The sequence below is a fragment of the Artemia franciscana genome, chromosome 9 (genome assembly GCF_032884065.1).
Source record: "Artemia franciscana chromosome 9, ASM3288406v1, whole genome shotgun sequence".
In the NCBI taxonomy this organism is placed as follows: Eukaryota; Metazoa; Arthropoda; class Branchiopoda; order Anostraca; family Artemiidae; genus Artemia; species Artemia franciscana.
In genome coordinates, this window is record NC_088871.1 from 39,175,184 (window position 1) to 39,201,366 (window position 26,183).

The 26,183-nt window shown below is 37.1% G+C and overlaps 1 protein-coding gene across 1 annotated transcript in view; it reads right to left on the reverse strand.

The window, feature by feature from the left end:
- The window catches only part of LOC136030821 (nuclear receptor coactivator 2-like), a 228,908-nt gene that overhangs the window by 75,105 nt on the left and 127,620 nt on the right, over positions 1-26,183 (reverse strand). Inside the window, exons 8-9 of the mRNA XM_065709866.1 lie at positions 8,873-8,983; positions 3,927-4,746 (exon numbers count right to left, since the gene is read on the reverse strand). Of these exons, the coding sequence (XP_065565938.1) occupies positions 3,927-4,746; positions 8,873-8,983 (931 nt within the window). The remainder of the gene's footprint in view (positions 1-3,926; positions 4,747-8,872; positions 8,984-26,183) is intronic.

Consider the following 26,183-nt stretch of genomic DNA (forward strand, 5'->3'; position numbering starts at 1 on the left):
TATAACCACCGCGCTCTAGATCTTGTATCGCGAACATGAGACAATAATCAATTTTTATGGTGTTTCCACCAGACAATATTAGCTTCGGCTCGGTGGGAAACTACATTGTAGCTATATTTTAATTAAATATTTAGTTGGAATTTTGGTTAGGTTAGGTTACGTATTTAATATTATGCGGTCTGGGCATAATCCCTTCCATAACTCTTTGTTGTTGTTTTCATGATTTTGTTGATAAAGTGTTATATTTCCATCATGTTTTGTTTTATTTCTTTAGCATTAACCAAATTTCACTTCTCGATAGAACTTGACTGTCATGGCTATAAGACACACCTACGAAGATGAGTTACCGAGAAAAAAACACAACTACGAAGTTTGAAAAATGCCAAAAATGGTCGAACGCTGGGTAGCGTAGGTTATCTTTTCAGATATCATTTTTGCTATAAGGTGCCTACACTTTCTTGGTCCATACCAGGAACGTAGTTCTAACATTTTTATTGGGGGGCAGGACGGGTCAATATCCGAATAGGCAAGGGGCATGAGCTATATGATAACTTTTTCCTCCAAATTTATGGGGGGGGGAACTGCTCCCTTGCCGCCAAAACGACACCCTTGGTCCATACTGAGGGAGCCTCAATAATGAATTTTTTTTAAAGATAAGCATCCGAAAAGGTTTTTTCAAAATCTTTTATTTGATCACCAACACCAGAAAATACAAATTATCCAGAATAAAATATTTTACTTCGCGAAAAATAATGAGAAAACAGTTTTTATTGTTAGAAAAAGGTCCTTTTTCTAAATTTTAAAGGCTATGTAAAATTTGATGGCACGAGAAATGGGGATTAAAAGAAAATAATCGACATGGCAATTCTGAATGGCCAATGATTATCTTATTTGAGGAAAATACCTTAGAAAGAAAAAAACTGAATAAATCCACATTGCAAATAAAACCCCAAAATAATTAAACGAACAATATATTATGGCTACATTAACCTAGAAGCATTTTTCCTCCATGCTATTCCAATTACTTTAATTTTTCCTCCTTCGACTAAAAGCTTTAAAATAAATCATCTCCAGATAACGCAATAATAGCCGGGAAGCCAGAGCTATTAGGAAACAAGTGGTGAGATAAAATGAAGAACACAAAAGCAAAGAAAACGCAAACCATTATCTGCATATGTTAAAGAGACAGAATATCCATTGGGGAGAGGGGGGTTCTTTAGAAGAAGCAGGAATACAGCGGTTTGAACGTTAAAGACATTATAGAGTTAAATGGGTGCAACTTTTGAAAGACCAAAACGGTATCAAAACACCAAAAATTTATGCTTTAGGTCACAGTTTGGCATTCTCTTTTTTTTGGTGGTATCATACAATCTTCTCATTTATATATATATATATATATATATATATATATATATATATATATATATATATATATATATATATATATATATATATATATATATATATATATATATATATATTCGTTTCGCATTTCAGCATGTCTTAATACTACTACTACTACTACTACTACTACTACTACTACCACTACTACTATTACTAATACTACTACCCTTATTACTTCTTCCACTTCGACTGTTACTAATACCACTACTAGGTCTGCATAAACGGTATAAACGTCATGTAACATTGCGTTTCAATCAGTACTGGTAATAAAATCAAGGATCTTGCCCCACACGACAAACCTTTCAAACGCAGCTATTGAACTTTTATTTATCATACCCTAAAATGACAATTCATAAATAAATATTGAGTTTAGCCACTCTGAAATTCAGTTTGAGTAAACAATACCCAGATTGCAACTGTGATTTGCAAGGTAAAATGTTCACTGATAAATATATTCTACCTGTACACCCTAACGCGAGATTAATTTCGGTTTGTGGGATTATTTTTGTCAGAATAAGCAAAATCTATTTTCATATTTCAAAACTGACAGGGTTGAAATTTAATAAGTTCTCAATCACAGCTATTGCCAAACCATTCCTTTCTTGTCTCGCGAGTATCTGCTAATTTATGTCAGAGACTGACAATTTTTGAAACAGTTATTTGGAGGAACCGGATTTAAGTGAATGGTCTATAAAAGTAACTTATATAATGGACCCGAGTACAAATGCAATGGGGAGGAGACTTTCGGCCCACACTCGTCCCCTTTCTCCAAGAGTTCCCATGTAACATATCGACAATGACCTGGCTTCAATAAAATGGAAGCACAATTTCAACGTGTTTCCATTTTGTTCTAGTTACTTATATATTTTCTTGGGTTAATTTACAAACCATCGCATTATCGGTCACTTTTCGACATCCTCAAATAAAGCACCAGAACGGAATCGAGAGCTCTTAGGAAACAGGTGGATAAGTGAAGCCATTGATGGCAACAAATAATCAAAACGAATAGCCTGCTAAAGGAGTTGTCGAGTCTAGGAACCAAATCCATTTATATGTAAACTGATCAAGATCATCATGAAAACATCAGACTTAAAGAGGGAAAAACTGAGATCAAGGCACTTACGCAAAACTGTTTTTCTTTGGGGAGGAGGGTAACAAACGACAATTTCTAGTTAATAATTTGAACAAAAAGTACCCATGAAGCAGAGAGCCTTTTTCATTTTCATTTATTTTTGGGGAGGGGGGTAGAGACCAAACCTCCTCCCCTAGGTACGCCCCTGTCGAGATCCATCTTTTACAGCAAATCACGGCAGTACTGATAGATCGTATTCACGAGAAGTATTTAAGTTAAAGAAATAACTGACAGTATTCAAAAATTCCTTTTATGGAGTACAAACCATCTACTAATGAAGAGAACTTCCTTTTGACGTAGGAAATAATAAATGAACAAGACAAACTGTTCGGAATTGGGGAAAGCCAACTTTTTCTTTGAACAAATAAAGCTACTTTTCTATAAAGCTATTATAAACATGTTGCTAAGAAAAGAGACATGTTATCTGCTTAGAAATTTAAGAAGATATGCATGTTGTATTCTTTCATCATTTATGCCAAGATTTTGACCAAAAAGTCAATGAAATAGAAGCAAATAGATGAGTATGAGCAAGTGAGAATACTACAAAAAGGTTTTTGAATGCGTTAACAAAGTGTTTGTCACCTCCCTTCATTTGATTGGGCTTTGGTCCTAGGAGAGAGGCCTTCCAGAAAAAGAAGTAGTGTAAAGAAGCAGAGTGACTACTAGTAAAAAAAAAGAAGAAGAACCAGTGTAAAGAAAGAGAGTGACTACTTGTAAAAAAGAAGAAGAAGCAGTGTAGAGAAGCAGAGTGACTGCTCGTAAAAAGAAGAAGTATTGCAAAGAAGCAAACTACTTGTAAAAAAGAAGAAGAAGCAGTGTAGACAAGCAGAGTAACTACTTATAAAAAAAGAAGAAGAAGCAGTGTAAAGAAGTAGAGTGACTACTTGTAAAAAAAAGAAGATGAAGCAGTTCAAAAAAGCGGACTGACTACTTGTAAAAAAGAAGAAGCAGTGCAAAGAAGCAGAGTAACTTCTTGTAAAAAGAAGAAGAAGCAGTGCAAAGAAACAAAGAAACTACTTGTAGAAAAAAAAAGAAGAAGCAGTGTAAAGAAGCAGAGTAACTACTTGTAAAAAAAAAGCCGTATAAGAAGCCGAGTAACTACTTGTAAAAAATACTTGTAGCTCAAGACTCAAACTTGGAATTCGAGAATATCTGACGGCGAGCAGGTTTTGATTGATCCAACGTAAAGGACTCACCCGACACCAAACTTTACATCTAAAATTTACATTTTTTAAACTTATGTCTTCCTAAAAATTTACGAAATGAGGCACCTCAGTAACTTCGTGAAAGAGGGAGATGGTATACTAGCACTACAAAATATTAGCATCGTAAAGCGGGCCTTAGCAACGGAATCTAAAAGCGACAAGGGAAAATTATAGGATTAACTCACCAACTTGCTGATCGAAGGATGGCTCCATATCAATCAACTGATCGAGAATATCTGACAGTGAGGGTGCAGCAGGTGGTGCTGGGTCCCATGTAAAAGACTCGCCCGACCCCGAACTATTTACTTCACCAAAATGATCTTGCTGTGCCACTTGGCGAACTCGTTGCTGTAAACCGTGCCTTAAATTGGACTGCACTAACGAGATATTCATACCACCACTAGGACTCGCAGTTGTTTGTAACTGAACTTGCTGTCCCTGGAGAAGCACTTTTTGAGCATTTGAGTTCAGTTGACTGGAGTTCATTATCTGACTACCTTGACCATTGGGTCGGACTAGTAAAGCATTCAAAAAACTGTTCTCAGAGCCCTGTTGTCGATGAAGCGCTGAGATTTGACTTTGTATTCCACTCACTTGTCTCAAGTTTTGACTATTTAAGGGCCCACTATTCGTAGTCAAAGCATGGATAACTGTATCGTGATTCAATTTATCTTTGAGATTTTTCGGTAATTTTTCTTGAGGCAAGGCATTTGGCTTTGGAGAGGGTGCATTTTGAGTAGGCACTTGTGATGGTGCTTTTGCAAGAAGGGAAGCGAGCATCTTGTTTTTTTCACAAAGTTTACTTGGCTGCACTTGCAGGTTAAAACCTGAGTCAATCCTTTGCGATTTGGAATTATCCATATTAAGATCTTCATTCGGTCGTTTCATTGCTCTTAGTAGATTTGGTGAATCACAGCCGGTGGCAGACTGTGGCCGAGATCCCAAATTAGAAGAACCTGGCTGGAAGCCCATCAAGGATTTAAACAGCTCATCATTCCGCTCTTGCTGAAAATAAAAAGCGCAATGAGAAAAATGTTAAAGCGCAGGAGGACTAAGATCGATGTTAAAGCCCAGGAGGACTAGGTTCAATGGTAAAGCCCAGGAGAACTAGGGTCGATGGTAAAGCCCAGGAGGACCAAGGTCTATGGTAAAGGGCCAGAAAGACTAAGGTTGATGGTAAGGCCCAGGAGGACTAGGGTCAATCGTAAAACCGAGGAGGACTAGGATCTATAGTAAAGCCTCGGAAGACCAAGGTCTATGGTAAGGCATGGGAAAGTCAAGGTCAATTTTCAGGCTATTACAGATGTAATTCCAAGCCTGCTTCATAAACAACCCCAGAATAAAGACCTGCTATTAAAATAAAATAAAAGTAATATCACAAATAAACTGGGAAACAGCAACTCCTCTATTCTGTGATCTTGGCAACTTACTAAAAAATAAAATAAGATATTCAATTTAAAAGGAGTGAGTTATCTGTATACGAGTTTTAAAAGTAAGCTCTTTCAAATTTCTTTCCAATACAAAAAACGCTTGTTGATCGACTTCACCAACAGCGACAAGAAGGACAGCACTCCTCCTGGCTAATTTTCTCAAATATCCTATCTTTTTTGTATGTTTTGCCTGTATTTCTTTATATCCTTTTTGAAAAGGTAAACACAACCACTACCCCCACACCCCATCCCGAAATACATTATTTTCGCAAGTGCATGAATGCGGTGGAAGTATTCCTGATACAATCTTACAAGAAATAAAAATGACGCTGTCCCACGGATGTGGCAATCTTTACATTAATTAAACATTTCTGAACAATCTTTCATGTCCATTTTTTAAACCAAGTCATCAAAGGTCCGCATAGATCGATTCTCCAAAGGACAGCTTGATTTCCGCTAAGGAAAACAAGCTAAATGCGAAAAAAATAACATAAATAAATCCGGAACATGGCCCACATGTTTGTTTTCTTTTTTAATTTATCGAACCTGTCCACCATTAATCCAACTATTTTAAGTTGGGTTTCGTTGCTTTTTATTAAATAGAAAACTATGTAGAACTTCTTTGATCTTTGTATAAGTTCTTTAAGAGAGAGAGAAAAAAAAATAAAAACCTTACAGACCAAGACCGTATCCAGGGGGAGGGAAGTTACTGCATTTGATCCCACTCCCTCAAAAGAGAAATATCCAATTCGTAAAAAATAACAAAAATACATATAAGCGAATTTTGAATACGTTTTACAGTTTTTTGAAAAGCCCTCCCGAACAAAATAACACTCCCCCAAACAAAATACTGGATACAGCCTTGAAACAGACAACCTGTAGTTAAAATTATGGCCTGTCCTATCTCTAACTAATCAGAAAAATAACAGGTCAGAGGCGGATCGTGCCAAGAGTGACATGAACAGGAATTCAATCTCACTTTCCGGACTGTCTAATTCATCTTATAGGGAGTGTCATTTCCTCGTTGGCAGGAGAAATGATGAGCCAACGACCCCGTCCTATGAAAAGCATATGAGGGATCCAAGTTCATCCCAGAAAAAAGTGTCGAGTTACTTTTATACAAAAGTACTGATAAAACACCATAGACGAAACAATTACACTTTTATGAGTAGCAAATCCTAATTGTTTAGCATTTGTTCTGCAAAAATAAGACAAAAGTTACATCAGTATATCTCATAGAAAAATAAATTGGCTGCAATATTTGGGGCCTTTCTGTGAAAAATGTTCCGTCTGGGAGGAAGTAGTTGGCCAAAATTAAGCCGATTTTTGAGAACACCAGGCACTGACTATTCTTTACGATACCGGTTTCTTTTCATTTTATTGCTACCAAATTTATTATTTTATTTATTTATAATTTGATTTATTAAATTCGGATAAGACTATGATCCACATATTTGAATCATGCTTTCTTGGACGTATGATGCAGAGGATAGCCTCGACAATGCAAAGAACCATCCAACAAATGGTAAATAGAGCCACATAGAGCCATAAGTACATAGAGCAACATCAAAATAGTTATAGTAAAAGGTGTTGAAAAACAATACGTCTTTCTGAATCCCTATTTCAAGGTTGAAATTTACAACGTACTTTAAGACTACTTAACACAAAGTCTATGTCCACCCAATCCCTGATACACGCGAGGTTGCCACCCGGTGAAAAAAACACTAGATTTTTGTTACTTTTTGGTTGATTTAGTGATTTTCTTCAATATTCTACTGATTTATGTGCTGATCTATTTTTTTTTTCGTTTTTCAGGCAACACAAAAATCACTAGAAACAGTGAAAAATCACTAGCAGCGGCAACCCTGGATATACGGTACTACAGAAAAGAAGAACAGATATGCATAATTCTATATACTGAAGCCTTTAGTCAGTGAGATGTGAATACGCTACTTTAACTACAAGATATACGTCACATTTAATACGTCACAGGAAGAGAATACTCCAGAAACACTAACTTCAGAAAGAGGATGTACCCCTAAACATTTAAAGTAACAAAGACAGCAAAAAGGAATATGATGGGTTAATTGGTTAAGTTAAAACTTGTACAGCCATAGAATTATTTCAAATTTAGCAAAAATCGCGACTTCATTTTTAAAGAAAAAGACCTCCACGTGCAGTTATGTAGTTGTTACTAGTAGCTTGCCCAAGCCGTATCCAGGAGGTTTATGCCTTTTGACAACCCCCTCCCCCAAATTTTGTTCGACATGTAAAAACATAACAAAAGTGCATATAAAATTTGTTGGATGCCTTTTTTGATTTTTTTTTTTTTTTGTAGTCCGCGAAAAAACAATTATGGGAACAGCCTTGAGCAGGCCTCAAATTTAAAAGAATAGAAACGTGGATAAAAAATCCGCGAAAAGAGCTAAAACATGTGGCCCTAAACCAGAGCCATTTCGAGGGTTGGTGGTGCCCGGGGAAAAATGAATTACAGGTCCCCTTCCCGAATCAAATATAAGCAAAAGGAGCCGAATTAAAATGAAAAATTTGGTCTAAGTGGGCAATCACCCAACAGCACCCCCTAAATCTAGGGCAGCAAACCCGGTCAAATCCCTTGGTAGGAAGGGCTCTACACCAAACCGATTAAGAACTTTTAGCTTTCTTTTGAAGGTGTAGTTGTCAGTAGGAATCACCAGATTCTTAATGCTTAAATTTCTACCGACAAAACGCGTTATCAGCTTTTCAGTGATTAGGAATCACCAGATTGTCAAAGCTTAAAATTTTACTGACAAAAAGCATTATCAGCTTTTCAGTCATTAGGAATCACCAGATTGTTAAAGCTTAATTTTTTACCGACAGAAAGCGTTATCAACTTTTCAGTCATTAGGGATCACCAGATTGTTAAAGCTTAAATTTTTACCGACAAAAGAGTTGTCAACTTTTCAGTCATTAGGAATCACCAGATTGTTAAAACTTAAATTTTTACCGACAAACCGCGCTGTCAACTTTTCAGTCATTAGAAATCACCAGATTGTTAAAGCTTAAATTTTTACCGACAAAAAGTGTTGTCAACTTTGACTAACTAGTTCTTCTTGTTTATTTTCACGGTTCAACACGGTGGCACTCACAGAAATATGGTACATTTAATAGAAAATCTGACAAAATCACCGTTTTCAGATATGAACAGACTTGAGATGGGTCCAGAGGCAAAAAAGTTTTTTTTTTATTTTTTATTTTTTTGATGATAGTACAAAATATTCTTTTTTTAGCTTACGGGGAAATTCTTTTTTTTTAATTATCAATGAAATGACAAAAAGGGCATTTCCCAAAAATAGAGGGGCAATCAAATCTGGGGGAGGAGGCAATAGCCCCCCTTTCGACCCCACTTCCCAACAAGTGCCCCACCTCTCAATAACCGCCCCTGGTTGTAAATAATAAAAAAACACTTTTATTCTTCATATATACTTTGATTTCCCATGAAGTACCCTTTCTGCATTAAGCGAATTCCATGAACTGTAGACAGCATAATGGCTAATAGGTTTCCTTATTTTTAAAGGTCTAAATTCGAACAAAATAGAAAAAGGACTGTGACAACCAATACTGTATTAAATAAACACTGTGACAACCAGGAATCGGGAAATTGCCCCATAAACATTTGGCCATGCATACCAACAAAAAACATGTTATTTTAAATATGCTACCTGCGCAGCATCCTGCTTTTTGTCCGCCGTTTCGCAAAGTAGACTTTCTAATATCTCATTTTGTTTTTTCACACCTGCTTTTGTTTCATCGTCATTGTGATCTTTCAATAACTGAAAAATAAAAAAAAACTTTCAATAAAATGAAAATGACTTTGCCCTGAGATTGAAAAGTGAGCATTACAATGAGCAACTGGCAGGACTATATCCAAAATTCTGAGTGGGGATGGGTTTTAACTCTGGAAAGTCATTTTCGCCATTCATTATCTGTAAAGTTTAAGTGCCTTGATGTATTCAGTTTTTCTTACTGGATGTGCTACGGACTGGATCCCTACTCCCTGGATACCCTATTAGCCTTGACGATTATGTATATTAAAATATGAGGTTGGGGCTCCGTTTTTGGCGCTGCAATTCATTTTGGGTGTTCATTTCATTGGGTGCTGTAATTCATTTGGGTTTTCATTTCATTTGGTGCTGCAATTCATTTGGGTGTTCATTCCATTTGGTGCTGCAATTCATTTCATTTGGTGATGTATTTCATTTGGTGCTGTAATTCATTTGGGTGTTCATTTCATTTGGTGATGCAATTCATTTCATTTGGTGATGCAATTCATTTGGGTGTTTCACGTTACAATTTATTCGAAAGTCGTTTGACAATTCACCGAGAGAAGGGGGACATCAGAAGGTAAGAACCCTCATTAAAGATAACAGCCGAAAAGAGGTGATGATTCGGAGCAGGGACACACGAAGGGACGAAGACTGCTGACCACCCCCTAAACCTCTCACCCCATGTCCCTCCAGAAAAATTTCAAGAATTTGGGATTTTAAATCCGAATTGTTATATTATCCCCGTAATTCACTTGTTTTTGGAACTTTATTTGGAAATTGTGTCACCTCAAAAAAAAAAAATACTTACCTACTTCTATGATTAGAATTTCTTCAACGTTGCTGTGAGTTTTCCAAGATGACTTTAAATTCTCTAAGAGTAAATATTGTGATTATTTAGTTCCAAAAGAAAAAGATAAGACACCTTGTTGCAACCATATATATCTGTTCCTGTTTGCCTCTAGTAAAATGACTGTTAGTTAAAATAAATACTAGAATACTAGACTTAAAAAATATACATCTATCGACACTTTTAAATTTCCACAGACGTCATCTTCTCTGAATATTGTTAGGTAATTAAACAGAAGACTTCATTTAAAACATTCACAGTTGGCGCATTACCATTCTATTGAGAAAAAAGAAGAGACAATCAAGAAAACCAGGAGTTAAAATAGAATTAAACTGTCAACACTGACAATTCTTTGAATATCGACTTTATTTATTTTAAAACATATTTTGCTAATCTCACAATGCAAAGGGTGTAGCTGCCCCCTAAATTTGAAGAAAAATTATTATATAGCCCGTACCCCTTGACTCTCCAGATGAGGACCCTCTTGCCCCCCCAATAAAAATGCTGGGGACACACACACACACACACACACACACACACACACACACACACACACACACACACACACACACACACACACACACACACACACACACACACACACACACACACACACACACACACACACACACACACACACACACACACACACACACACACACACACACACACACACACACACACACACACACACACACACACACACACACACACACACACACACACACACACACACACACACACACACACACACACACACACACACACACACACACACACACACACACACACACACACACACACACACACACACACACACACACACACACACACACACACACACACACACACACACACACACACACACACACACACACACACACACACACACACACACACACACACACACACACACACACACACACACACACACACACACACACACACACACACACACACACACACACACACACACACACACACACACACACACACACACACACACACACACACACACACACACACACACACACACACACACACACACACACACACACACACACACACACACACACACACACACACACACACACACACACACACACACACACACACACACACACACACACACACACACACACACACACACACACACACACACACACACACACACACACACACACACACACACACACACACACACACACACACACACACACACACACACACACACACACACACACACACACACACACACACACACACACACACATATATATATATATATATGTGTATATATATATATACACATATATATATATACACATACACATATATATATACATATATATATAGCATCAATCCTTAGAGGTATTAGGGTCGACCAAAACTTGCCTAAAATTCAATTCAAGTTTTGAGCCAAATATTGACGCAAAAATCACCCGGGAAAGTGGTAGGCTATGTCACAAATATCGACTTCAGCAATACGGAGGCAAAATCAGCATGACTCAACAAAATGTCACCATTAAGACTTTTCTTTGTATCATATAATTAAATAATATATGATCATATAATTAAATGATAAAACAAGAAGTTATGATACATCTTATTGGATAAATACATATTAACATTAAAATTATTAAATACATAGTACATAACATAACCTTTACTTCATAGTAAAATACAGAAAATTTGTATGTATCTGATACATCATCAAACTTGAGGGAGGACTTGCGGGAGTCACAGGTCCACAGGGGTATGTGTTCAGGTCTCCTACCCTACTGCATCCGTGCCTCCTGGTTTACGTAAACGAGCGTTCCTCCTCCCAAGCATCAGCATGTAAACAGGTGCATAGTGGGAGACTCTCACCACCCTAGAACCTTCAGACTTAAATACCCTCTCTAATTTATTCTAATCCTGCAGGGGTACCCTACTGCATCCGTACCTCCTGGCTTACGTAAATGAGTGACCCTCCTCCCAAGCATCAGCATGTAAACAGATGCGTAGTGGGAGGCTCTCACTATCCTAGAACCTTCAAACTTACATACCTTCTCTAATTTTTCTAATCCTACGGGGGTACTCTACTGTATCCTTGCCTCCTGGTTTACGTGAATGAGTGCCCCTCCTCCCAAGCATCAACATGTAAACAGGTGCATGGTGGGAGGCTCTCATCACCCTAGAGCCTTCAAACACCCTCTCTAATTTATTCTAGTCCTAATACCGTTTGTCTGTCTACTGTTCCGACCAACATACCACCACCAAATAGAGAAAAGAAAAATTCTTCGTACGTGCCTGATCATATATACGTAATTAAAAACAAATATAATAATAAAAAGTTGTTTCTCAACAGCTGTTTTATTGAAAGATAGCAACATCAATATTGATAATATTCCAATAATGCAAGATAGCAATAATGCTTTAAGGTGAATGTCAAGATTGAGAATATGCAAAAGCAGTTATGCACAGCTGGTATTTTAATTCCTTGTTTTTCATCAAATCCAAACTATTAACAGTTCTTTTAGATAAAAACATTATGCGTACCTCATGCCGACTGCGTAGTTGTAGGCTACAAATAATGAAATCAGTAGTGGCATTTCAGACTGATATTAGGCATGAGTATCGGGGGGGGGGGATCCCATTATCAACCACCTACCAAATCGTCCTTTCTTCGTTTTCTTAAATGTGCTAGGGCACGTTCAGCGGGTGAAGGATGAGAGATTGCCAAAGATTGTCCTTTTCGACCAACCGCCTACGGCGAAAACGTAAATCAGGTCTTCCCCGGTCAGGTTGGGAGGATGTCATAAGAAATGATTTACGAGAAAAGGGAACTTTTTGGAAGGGTTTAAAGAGGGAGGCGTTGAAAATATTGGGATGGAGGAGCATACATAGCTGTGTCGGCCTCAGGCGGCTCACTGCTACAGTAAGTTGTTAGTAGTAGTTAAATGTGCCTTTTTTGACAAGTTTGCCCCTTCCCTCAAATAAATCACTATATGTGGATCTGGCTTGTTTATTATAGTTAGTAGTAAGAATCTAACTTCCTTCTAAAAGAAAACCGTAAGTGCGAAACGCATAAAACAGTGACGGATCCAGGGGAACCGGGGGACCCTGGGCCCCCAAGATTTTTCTGGTACCCTCATTTCTTCTTTTTTTAGAATAGATCTGTCAATTTGGTCACCTTTGTTACATTCCCCCCCCAAGATTTTGCTCTAGATCCGACCCTGCCTTAAAGCACCACGGAGAGTGAAAGTTGAATCTAATTGTTTGAACTTATTATGTCGAAAATTGTCATATCATCACTGCAACGCCCAAACTGTGCATTCGATATTTTCTCACTTATGAAATAATTGACAAAAGGGTTATACTGAAATTTCCTCAAAGAGAGGATTACCAGGACAAACCAAGTCAGAAGGATTAAAGTGATTGAACATAAATTGTTTCGCTGATCTTCACTTTGAGATCTGCGTATGGAACTGTTTGGGTGATTACTTCAGAATTCTCAAAATGTAAGATATGACTTACAAGCATCAAAGCGACGATATATAAGTCTACCTTATAAATTAGAAAAAAATGGCAATTCAACTTTTAATGAAACAAGAGCCAAGAGCTCATATGGCACTTGTGACAAGGTCGGAAGAGCCAAGGGCTCACACGGCACTTGTGACAAAGTCGAGACTAAAATTAGACTCGGTACTAGAGTTATCGATTTTGCTGTTCTTTGTTTATTGGCATTATTACAAAGATAAACTTGCAAATACAATGTTCCTGTAGTCTGTTCTTGTTTAGTATTGTAACGTTTGTCCCACCAAGTTTCATCCCCATCTATCCACTCTAAGCATTTTCCAAGATTTCTAGTTTCCCCCTCGAACTCCCCCCAATGTAACCAGATCCGGTTGGGATTTAAAACTAAAGCTCTGAGACATAAGGTCCTTCTAAATATCGAATTTCATTAAGATCTGATAACCTGTTCGAAAGTTAAAAATACCTCATTTTCCCCAATTTTTCCGAATTAACCGTCCTTCCGCTCCTCCCACATGGCTTTATCGAGGAAGCGACAATTTCTAAATTAATCTGGCCCGGTCCCTGATACGCCTTCCAACTTTCAGCGATCGCTGTATTGATCACGTATCTAGTTTCGGATCTTCTTCATGGAAAAATTGAGTGGTCCGGGGTTCGAACCTGAGACCTCTCGCACCCTAAGCGAGAATCATATCCCTAGACCAGCAAACCACACTTAAAAAGAACAATCATTTGTTTTGTGGGAAAACAAAATTCTTCTCAACTATCTCGTTCGCCCCCCCCCCCAGATGGTCAAATCGGGAAAGCAACTATTTCGAATTTAATCTGGTCTGGTCCCTAATACGCCTGCCGACTTTCATTGTCCTAGCTTATCTGTAAGTGCCCGAACTAGCAAAACCGGTACCGACAGACTAACAGACGGACTGAAATTGCGATCGCTACATGTCACTTGGTAAATACTCATATGGCACTTGTGACGAGGTAAGAAGAGCTAAGAGCCAAGAGCTCATATGGTATGAGCTCTAACAAAATTTTAAAAATCAATAGATTGATTTAAAAGGAAAATCAGAAGCTTAATGCCGGTCAGGATTTAAAATAAGAGCTGAGTCACGATGTCCTTCTAAATATCAAAATTCATTAAGATCCGATCATCCACTCGTAAGTTATAAATACCTCATTTTTTCTAATTTTTCCTCTCCCTTTAGCCCCCCACATGGTCGAATCTGGGAAAACGACTTTATCAAGTCAATTTGTGCAGCTCCCTGAAACACCTACCAAATTTCATCGCCCTAGCACGTAGAGAGGCACCAAACTCGCCAAATCACTGAACCTCTCCCCCCAACTCCCCCACAGAAAGCGCAACCAGTACGGTTACATCAATCACGTATCAAGGACATTTGCTTATTCTATCCACCGAGCTTCATCCCGATTCCTCCACTCTAAGCGTTTTCCAAGATATCCGATTTCCTCCACCAACTCCCCCCAATGTCAACAGATCTGGTCGGGATTTAAAAAAAAGAGCTCTAAGACATGAATTCCTTCTAAATATCAAATTTCATTAAGATCCGGTTAGCCGTTCTTAAGTTCAAAATACCTTAATTTTTCTAATTTTTCCAAATTAACACCCCCCAGCTCCTTTAAAGGGAACGGATCCGTTCCAATTGTGCCAATCACGTATCTAGAACTTGTGCTTATTTCTCCCATCAAGTTTCATCCCGATCCACTCTAAGCGTTTTCCAAGATTTATGTTTCCCTCCCCCAACCCCCTATGTCCCCGGATCCAATTCGAGTCGAAAATGGAGTATCTGAGACATAAGATCTTTCTATATGTATCAAGTTTCATTAAGATCCGATCACCTATTCGTAAGATAAAAATACCCCAATTTTCACGTTTTCCAAGAATTCCGGTTTCTCCCTCCAACTCCCCCCAATGTCACAGGAAATGGTCGAAATTTAAAATTAGAGCTTTAAAGCACAAGATCCTTCTAAATCTAAGATAAATTTCATTAAGATCTGGTCAGCCGTTCGTAAGTTGCAAACACCTCATTTTTCCGAAATACCCCCCCCCTCCAACTCCACCAAAGTGAGTAGATCCGGTCCGATTATGTCAGTCACGTATCTTAGACAAGTTTTTATTCTTCCCATCCAGTTGCATCCTGATCTCTCTGCTTTAAGTATTTTCTAAGATTTCCGGTCCCCAACTGCCCCCCCCCCAATGGAGCCGGATCTGGTTGAGATTTAAAATAAGAGATCTGAGTTACGAGGTCCTTCTAAATATGAAGTTTCATGAAGATCCGATCACTCCTTCGTAAGTTAAAAATACGTCATTTTTTCTAATTTTTCAGAATTACCCCCCCCCCCTCCCCCAATAGAGCGGATCCGTTCCAATTATGTCAATCACGTATCTAAGACTTCTGCTTATTTTTCTCAACAAGTTTCATCCCGATCCCTCCAATCTAAGCGTTTTCCATGATTCTAGGTTCCCCCCAAACTCCCCCAAAATGTCACCAGATCCGGTCGGGATTTAAAATAAGAGCTTTGAGACACGATATCCTTCTAAATATCAAGTTTCATTGAGATCCGTTTAGTTTATTTAGTTAAAAACACCTCATTTTTTCTAATTTTTTTGAATTAAACCCCCCCCCCCCCAACTACCCCAAAGAGAGCAGATCCGTTCCGGTTATGTCAATCATGTATCTAGGACTTGTGCTTATTTTTCCCACCAAGGTTTATCCCGATCCCTCCACTCTAAGTGTTTTCCAAGATTTTAGGTTCCCCCTCCCAACTCCCCCCAATGTCACCAGATCCGGTCGGGATTTAAAATAACAACTTTGAGACACGATATCCTTCCAAACATCAAATTTCATTAATATCTGATCAACCGTTCGTAAGTTAAAAATACTTCATTTTTTCTATTTTTTTCGAATTAACCGACCCCCACTCCCTCCAAGATGGTCAAATCGGGAAAACGACTGTTTCTAATTTAATTCGGTCCACTCCGTGTTACGCTTGCCAAATTTCATCGTCCTAGCTTGCCTGGAAGTACCTAAAGTAGCAAAACCGGGACCGACAGACAGACCGACAGAATTTACGATTGCTATATATCACTTAGTTAATACCAAGTGCCATAAAAATCGTAAAAAATCTTAAAAAGCTAATGTTGTTAAAAAATCTGCAAAACTATAACTGAAAACATATGCGACCAAGTAGCTTTAGAAAGTGTAGCGTTCCTCTGAAGGTGAAGCTGTCTTTGAGGATCAACATATTGTAGTTTGATTTTTTTTTTTTTTTTTTTTTTTTTTTTTTAATGGACGATAAGTGTTCTTGCATTCCCTTTAGAATAAGCTATAATATTTTTGTATTGAGTGTATAAGTTAAATTTCCCTAGAAGTGAAATTTACTTGTACTGAGGAGTTTACACGGTTTGACATCAAGTTCTGCAATCTTCAAGAAACTAATACAGTTTGCAGTGCATGAAACAATTTCGGCTGCAGAACAGCAACTGGGATTTCTTACTGCTGAAACTATCAGAAGTAACTGCATTTGCGATTCTTCTTTAGAAGTGAAGAAAACCTTCTTTAAAAGTCGGCTTTATGTCACTTCAATATTAGGCTGAATTTTTGGTATTTGAGTATTATACGAGAAACACTCGAGAAATGAAGTTTGATTAATGCTAATTAAATAAAACAAAATAATGATGAAAATATAATAGTTTAGAAACAAATTTGGGCTATATATTTGCACATTAGGGGGGGGGGGGTAAAGCATAACATATATTAAATGTGTAACCTAAACAAACTTATTCTAACCTAACCTAACAAAATACCAACTAAATACTTAAATAAAATACAGCTACAATGTATTTTCCAACCGAGCCGTAGCTAATTGTCTGATATAAAAAAGTTGCTTGACTAGTTTCTTGTCTCATGTTCGCGTCATTCGCGATCCAAATTTTCGAATGTTTCTCATAAATACAAAAGTGCCCGATTTTTTACTTATCAAGCTACGAAGATCTTAACACGTCAATTAAAAAAAAAAAAAAAAAAAAAAAAAAAAAAAAAAAAAAAAAAAAAAAAAAAAAAAAATACAATGGGGCAAGGATTTTTTTCGATTATTTTTAATAAAGATACAAAATAAGTGTTTAAAATGTGGGTTGGGATATTTTTGCTATTTATTTTTTGCATTTTTAACACGATAACCAAAAAAGATAATTTTCAAAATTTAGGGGAGTTAATTGTCCCCCGTCCCCTCTAAGTACCACCCCTGGATCGCATTCTCATCTATAAGGGCTTGGGGTCTCCAAGACTTCCTTGGGGTTCTCCACTAATGTTTTGGGGTCTCACCGCTGAATTCTGCAATAAATACGAAAATACTAAAATCCTCTTTAATACAAAACAACTAACTTAAAATCAGCCAATCATTTCTTAACAAATCGTGGAACTATTTCTTGCACCCATTGGATAGAAACTTGATTGGAATTGATTATATTCTCATCGAAGTCCTAACTTCTATGATCAGAGAAGAGAAAATTGATGCTTGTTGGGACTAGGAAGAGCAAGAAGACCCAAGATAAGCGCGGAGCTATTTGATGAGCCCAAAAACTATTTTAAAAAAAAGATCTTAGCAGTTTCATCATATTTCTGACAAGGAAGCAACTCTTGTGTGAGATATGTCTGAAATACTCACCTCCCCCGTTTTCCTAGTAACACATTTAGAAAAAACTGAGATAATTGAAATATCAGGTATTTGGACTCACACACAAGAATTTATTTTAAATGGGCCTTGACGCAGGGAGACGCATACGCAAAGAGGGAGCGCTGACCTTAGAATCTCATCAAGACTCCCTTTGTCCCTTTATCTAATTACGCACATGCGATGAACTATGCTTTTCAAACTGTTCTCAAGAATAGTGACTTCCGTCTAAGATCTTTCTGAAATGCCCTCCCCCCCCCATTTTTTAAGAGTATATTAGAAAAAAATTAAATGAACACAATACGAGATATTTGGAGTCAGACGCATACACAATATTTTATTGCGAGGGAGGGATGAGTAGTTGAGAAAAACTAGAAAAGGCATGTTAGGAAAACATACGAAACGATATCTGTAACTGTGTGCCTTGAGATTTCTGAGCTCAAGCCTCAGCTTCAGGACCGGCTTGGAAGAGAGAAATTCATGTCTAATTATTGCTTCTATAATAAACAAGCTTCTTTCGGATATATAGCTTGTGTAAATGTGTACGTGAAGACACGCAAACAGGAAAGATATTTGGAGAGAGGGTTCAAACACGAAACCGCGCAACTTTTATGAAAAATTATATTTTTCATGTTGTGCTCCCAATTTTGTGCTTATGGAATTTCGCTCCCCTCTGACACAAATAAATTCCTCCGCATGTGCTAGCGATTGATTGCACACTGCTTTTTTTCTGAGCTTTTTTGCTGGCTGTAAATATATATATATATATATATATATATATATATATATATATATATATATATATATATATATATATATATATATATATATATATAAACTGCAAGTATAGAGGAGACAAAACCATGAATCTCCTGACGATAAGATCTCATGTTCTTAAAGAATAATCAATATTGCTCTTGTTTGTAAGCAAAAATTCGAATTAAAAAAAATGAAACTTTTCTTTTTTTGATGCAACAAACCTTAAGAGAGGGAAAAACTTGCGCAACTTCTGTTTTTCACGATGTTGGATCTGATGTTCCTTTTATGGTTTTCGCAGACAAATAATACTTGCTTTAAAAGGAAGCATCAAGGGTATCCTCAAATTTAAATAGTGAATATATGAGTATTAGAAACTTAAGTAGGGATAGAAAATCCTTTTGAGGTAGGTCCACTCACGAAGGGGACTTGGCGACAAAACCCATAAAATCGTTACGCACAATATTCCCCATATTCTTATAAAACCAAGCGAGTTTCTGTACGGGTGTGCGCGCATGTATGCGATGGCTAAAAAAAGGCTAAATTATTCAAGGTACTTACATGTTATAGCGACCACACAAAAGAAGTAAAGTTAGGTTCATCCTAATGAAATATACCAATAGATGATGAAAATATAACGATTTAGCAACAACATGTTCCCTCTCCCAACTTTTTACCCCCCCCCCTTGATTTTTTGTCCTTAATTTTTTCGGACTTGGATATTTTTCAACTTTTTTTTATGTCTTAAATGACATCAAATATACTTAAAACAAAACAAAAAATCACTTGTGATATCTTCGAAATACGAAATACAGATGATATAGATATGTTAGCCGTACCTTTTCCAATTAGAAAAATAATATTAGTAGTAACATCTTTTTTTTTATTATTTTTTTTTGTATTTTTTAAAAGTATTGCTTAGTATTGGAGCATCTATAAAGTCGAGATTAATCAGCCAGCCACTGAAACACTCGGAATTTATCAATGACCTTAGTTTATTGCAATCAAAAGTGCTCTTATTAATTTTACGATACCCAGTAAGCAATTAGGACACTCCGAATTTACTTATTATCTGAGTTAGTTGTACTCAAATGTATATTCACTAATTTTGTTACTCATTCAGCAACTGAAACACTCGGAATTTACCAGCTAACTGAGTTTGCTTTACTCAAAATTGCTTTTATCAGATTTTTTTGTACTCAGCCGGCATTTAAAAGACTTGGAATTTACCAAGTAGCTGAGTTTTTGTAGTCAAAAGTGCTTTTATTGATTTTTTGGGGTACTATGTCAGCAGCTACAACACTCGGAATTTATCAACTACATCAGTTTATTGTAGTCAAAAGTGTTTTTATTAGAATTTTGATGCTCAGTCAGCAGCTCAGACAGTCGGAATTTATTTACTAACTGAGTTTCCTCCATATGACCTGTTGTATCATCGCTTAAAATTTATATGATTTTATTAGTTTCAACTTTATGCACCCTCCAATACTAAGAAATACTTTAAAATTCGAAAAAAATCTAAGTAAAAAAAAAGAAAAATGTTACTATAAAAATTATTTTTCTAATAGAAAAAATCACGACTAACATATCTATATCATCTTCATTTCGTATTTTGAAAATATCACAAGTGATTTTTTTTTTTTTTAAGTATGCTTTATGTTATTTTAAACAAAAAAAAGTTGAAAGTTTCTAAGTAAAAAAAAAAAAAAATGCTTGTAACGGTTGCCACTGAGGTGGTAACTGGTTGAACTGGAGACGAAACATGGGTCTTGTATATGACGCCCAGATTCGAGCAAAAGAACATGAAATGGAAACACACACACTCTCCTTAAAATTGGAGGGTCGAACAGACTCTCTTTCAGCTCAAAATCATAACGTCGGTGTTTTGGAACAGACATGGTGTCTTTTTGGTCAACTTCATGCAACGCGGAATCACTATCAATGCAGAAGCCTACTGCGTAACCATCAGAAAGCTCCGCAGAGCGATTAAAAAACGCAAAAAAACCTGGCATGCTGACAAAAGGAATTTTCCTTCTGCATGACAATGCAAGACCTCACACTGCTTGTTAGACCTGCAATTTCTTGGACAGTTTTGACTGGGAAGTTTTAGACTACGCACCATACAGTCCTGATCTTGTGCCGAGTGATTACCATCCGTTCCTCCACCTCACACAATCGCTCCGCAGAGCGATTAAAAAACGCAAAAAAACCTGGCATGCTGACAAAAGGAATTTTCCTTCTGCATGACAGTGCAAGACCTCACACTGCTTGTTAGACCTGCAATTTCTTGGACAGTTTTGACTGGGAAGTTTTAGACTACGCACCATGCAGTCCTGATCTTGTGCCGAGTGATTACCATCCGTTCCTCCACCTCACACAATCACTCCGCAGAGCGATCAAAAAACGCAAAAAAACCTGGCATGCTGACAAAAGGAATTTTCCTTCTGCATGACAGTGCAAGACCTCACACTGCTTGTTAGACCTGCAATTTCTTGGACAGTTTTGACTGGGAAGTTTTAGACTACGCACCATACAGTCCTGATCTTGTGCCGAGGGATTACCATCCGTTCCTCCACCTCACACAATACCTCAGTGGCAACCGTTACAGTGATGATGACGACGTAAAAACGGAAGTGAAATCTTGGTTATCGGACCAGGCGGCAAGTTTTTATAGAGAGGTTAATTTATAATTATGTGAGAGGTATTATGAGTGTTTGAACAAACTTGGCAACTATGCTGTTCAATAGAGTAAAGCATGTAGTTTCTGAAAATAAATTTACTTTTTGCAAACAATCGTTCGTTGTGTACTTATTTTCAGACGGAATTTACTTAAAAAATACGCCTCGTGTAATTCCGTGCTCTAGCCTAACATAACAGGAACAATAACAGACAAGTGGACCGAATGGGAAACAACTAATAAAGAAGGAAATACGGGACAAGATATTGGATAAACCATTCCACTAGCGAGTTTTTTCAACTGAAACTAAGGAGCAACATTAAAACATAAGCCGAACAGAAATTATTCCGTCTATCAGGGGAGCTGCCCCCTCCTCAATCCTCACTCGTTACGCTAAAATTTTAAAAATATTAAAAGTTTGGGAAAGTCTGGCAAAACTTTTTGCCAGTTTATTTCCGGTCGTTTTTTAATCATACCAGGAAATCCCCTTCGCTCTCTAGAGGCTATTTTAAGGGGGCAGAGGGAGCACTTATCCCAGGCGCAGAAATTTTAGGGGCGCAAAATTTCAGATAAATAATCTTATATTTATAATCATTTTGTATTTTTGGAATTTATTTTTTATCAGAATAGACTGCAGGGCTCGGCTTACAGTAAGTATAAGTAAACTGAACCCGAATTTTTTTTTCCATATATTTTCCCATATAAAGCAAGAAAAATCAGATCTAAATAAATAAAAAATTGTACTAACAAGTGAAAATTTTTGGGAGACAGGGGGGAGCGCTAATTTAGGTTTTTGCCTCGGGCGCAAGTGAGTACCGAACCACCACTATCGCTCCTCTCCCAAGTCAAGTTAACCTCTAGAATTCACTCAAAACATTTCTTTATATTTCCCAATAGTAATAGTAAATACTCTCTGTGAACAATTGACAAATTGCATAACTTACAGTCATTTCCCTATGGGCTACTGGGGGGGAGGTATGTCATCCCAAAAAGCATGATTTTTGGACCCGTCAACTATGCTGAATCAAACCTCGAATTTTGATCGGAAGTCTTTGAGCAAAAAAGGCATGGAAGGTGGGCTAGTTACCCTACAATGTTTAAGGTCATTTAAAAACTCACGTACAGGAGGCAGAATTGGAGTCGCAAAATTGAGTACACATACGACAGATAGCAACGGTTTTACATCAAATTCCATTAAAAAATTGAATTAATATGAAATATAAGAAATTCCCCGTTCCAAAAGGTTGTCAGTACAAAAAAAATGCTTTGCTGAAGTAATGTCTGTAGTCTATGAATGCTTGCACACCTGTCCTTATTCGTGCGGGTATAAATGCTATTAATGGAGACAATTAAGGAAGTGGTGTGTATGTAAATGCATATGGGCAAAAGCCAAAAGAAATGCCACATGTCTACTGACTATCTATATATTTTGCTTGGAAATATTTGGGAAGATCATGTGGTGCTGAACAGTTTTACCGAACAGATGACAGCCGAGACTCATGTTTCTCAATGGTATTGTTAAAATTGTTTATTACTGCTAATTATTAAATGCCTGTTCCTTTTGTCTTCGACTGCTAATTGCTAGTGTTTTGTGTCTCAGGAAGCAAGATGATGGTGGTCAGGATTGGTTGCTTACTTTGGCGACACCACATTAATGTCCAAGTATATATATATATATATATATATATATATATATATATATATATATATATATATATATATATATATATATATATATATATATACGTCCGTCAGGCACGTTATCTCTCTAAATATAAGGATTTTGCCATTTTTTCGATGCTTTCATATAATCAACATGCTGTCACGCGTTTCGAATCCCCCCACCTTCCTTCCTGCTTAGGTGTCAGCAACCACAATCTGCTTTTATGGGACTTGATATTTACTAAGTGACATTTAGCGATCGCGATTTCTGTCCGTCGGTCTGTCTGTCCGTCCCCGGTTTTGCCAGTTCGGGCACTTCCAGGCAAGCTAGGACGATGAAAGTTGGCAGGCGTATCAAGGACCAGACCAGATTAAATTAGAAATAGTCTCTTCCCCGATTCGAGCATCTGGGGAGGGAGAGCAGCGAGCAAACGATATGGTTGAAAAGAATTTTAATTGCTAATAAAACAAATGATTGTTCTTCTTAAGTAAGGCTTGCTGGTTTAGGGGTATGATTCTCGCTTAGGGTGCGAGAGATCTCAGATTCCAATCCCGGACCATCCCAATTTTTACATGAAGAAGATCCGGAACTAGATAAGTGATCAATAAAGCGATCGCAGAAAGTTGGCAGGTGCATCAGGGACCGGACCAGATTAAATTAGAAATAGTCACTTCCCCGATTCGGGGGGGGGGGGTTCAGGGGAAAACCGGAAACCTTGGAAACGCTCAGAGTGGAGAGATCGGTATGAAACTTGGTGGGTAGAATAAGCAAATGTCGTAGATGCGTGATTTACTTACCGGACTGGATCCGCTCTTTGGGGAAGTAAGGGGGGTTTCCAGTACTTTAGCGAGTTCGGAGCTTCTGGACGTGCTAGGACGATGAAAATTGGTAGGCATGTCAGGGACTTGCAAAAATTGACTTGATAACAGTCGTTTTCCCGATTCGACAATCTGGGGGAGACTGGAGGGAGGTGAAATCATTAAAACTGAGTTATGTTTATCTCATGAATGGGTGATCGGATCTTGATGAAATTGATATATAGAAAGATATTATGGCTCAGATACTCCATTTTCAGTTCGAATCGGATCCGGAGATATTGGGGGGAGGGGGAAACCGAAATCTTGGATACCGAAAATCTTGGAAAACGCTTAGAGTGAAGAGATCGGGATGAAACTTAATGGGAAATAGCGACGAAGACCACACTGCCTTTCCATAACAAACAAATACAACGTAGAGACAATAGGGAAAATTTCAAGACAGTGGAAATTATTTCTGTAGATATTTCGGCCCTATGTCCAAGGGCCGTCTTCAGCACAATACAAGAATAAGAGAGAAACTATATATATATAAAAGAACTTACATCAAATTGTGAGGATTAAAAACGAAATAATTAAAAACACTTTTTAAAACTTTTTTTAAAAATAGCCCTAGCATCCTTACTTCAGCGAAGTTCAACCAGGACTGGCGAAAAGAATGAAATGAGAATATAAGCTCATTCAAACTGAAGAGAATAAAATGATTAGATGCAATTTCTTAAAGCTAATCTTGCTTGTTTAGCAGCCTGTCTCAAAGGCCTTTTCGTAGTTGGTTCAGTACTATTGTAAATCGGTTTAGTAAAATATTTTGTTATATCATTTTTAATTAAATTCGAGTATAAAGAATTTAGTGAGTATTCCCCCAAGTCCCTGTTCAAAGAAATATTTTTATTTATTTTGAGATTAATTTCGATTGATTCTCGAACCACCTGTTTTATTCCCAAATCATTACTAATGAGTGAAGAGTTTTCAAAATGTATAATGTGGGACGGATTATTAAATATATGCCAACCTAAAGCAGAATCAAAGGAGTTGTTGGAACTATTTGAAATTAAGGCCTTGTCTATGTCATTTTTATGCTGTTGTAACCGTTTATCTAGATTCTGATGGGTCCTGCCGACATAGTATTTTCCGCAATCACATGGTATTTGATAGACCCCTCTTTGGCGAGTAACTGGGGTCTTATCTTTACCCGAATTTAAGAAATTGATGATTTTAAAATTATTAGTAAAAACTACGTACAGATTATTTTTTGTGCAAATATTTTTTAATTTTGTTGTGATCTTTGGGATATACGGAAGATAGACAATATTTGAGGGCTTATCAGTAGCCTCACATTGTGAAGTATCTTCTTCGATTTTACAAGAATGTCTTTTTATTCTACGGTTAATTATTTTATTAACAAAAGGAATGGGGTATCCATTACCAAAAAGAATATCTCTGATAAAATTTATTTCTGAATTTATATATGAGTTGGAGCAAATATTCAGGGCACGATCAATGAGGGAAGTTACAACTGCTCTTTTAATTTGTGGGGGGTGATTTGAATTAAAGTGAAGATATCTATTGTTTTGTGTTGGCTTTCGATATATAGTAAAATCCAGTTGATCAGCATTGCGAATAATTAATACATCTAAAAACGGAAGTTTATTTTCAATTTCAACTTCTAGGGTGAACTGCAAATTTCGGTCATAAGTGTTAAGATGATCTAAGAAGCCCCGAAGCTCAGCTTCCCCATAATTCCAAAGTGAAATTACGTCATCCATGTAACGACCCCAATAGACGTGTTTTAAAAAATAAGAATTCAATGCCCAATTCTCAAGATTCTCGACGTAAATATTTGCTAGTAGCCCGGATAAAGGTGCTCCCATGGGTAACCCATTTTTTTGCTGAACAACAAAATTATTATACTAACAAAACTGAATACTAACAAAATATTTTACTAAACCGATTTACAATAGTACTGAACCAACTACGAAAAGGCCTTTGAGACAGGCTGCTAAACAAGCAAGATTAGCTTTAAGAAATTGCATCTAATCATTTTATTCTCTTCAGTTTGAATGAGCTTATATTCTCATTTCATTCTTTTCGCCAGTCCTGGTTGAACTTCGTTGAAGTAAGGATGCTAGGGCTATTTTTAAAAAAAGTTTTAAAAAGTGTTTTTAATTATTTAGTTTTTAATCCTCACAATTTGATGTAAGTTCTTTTATATATATATAGTTTCTCTCTTATTCTTGTAT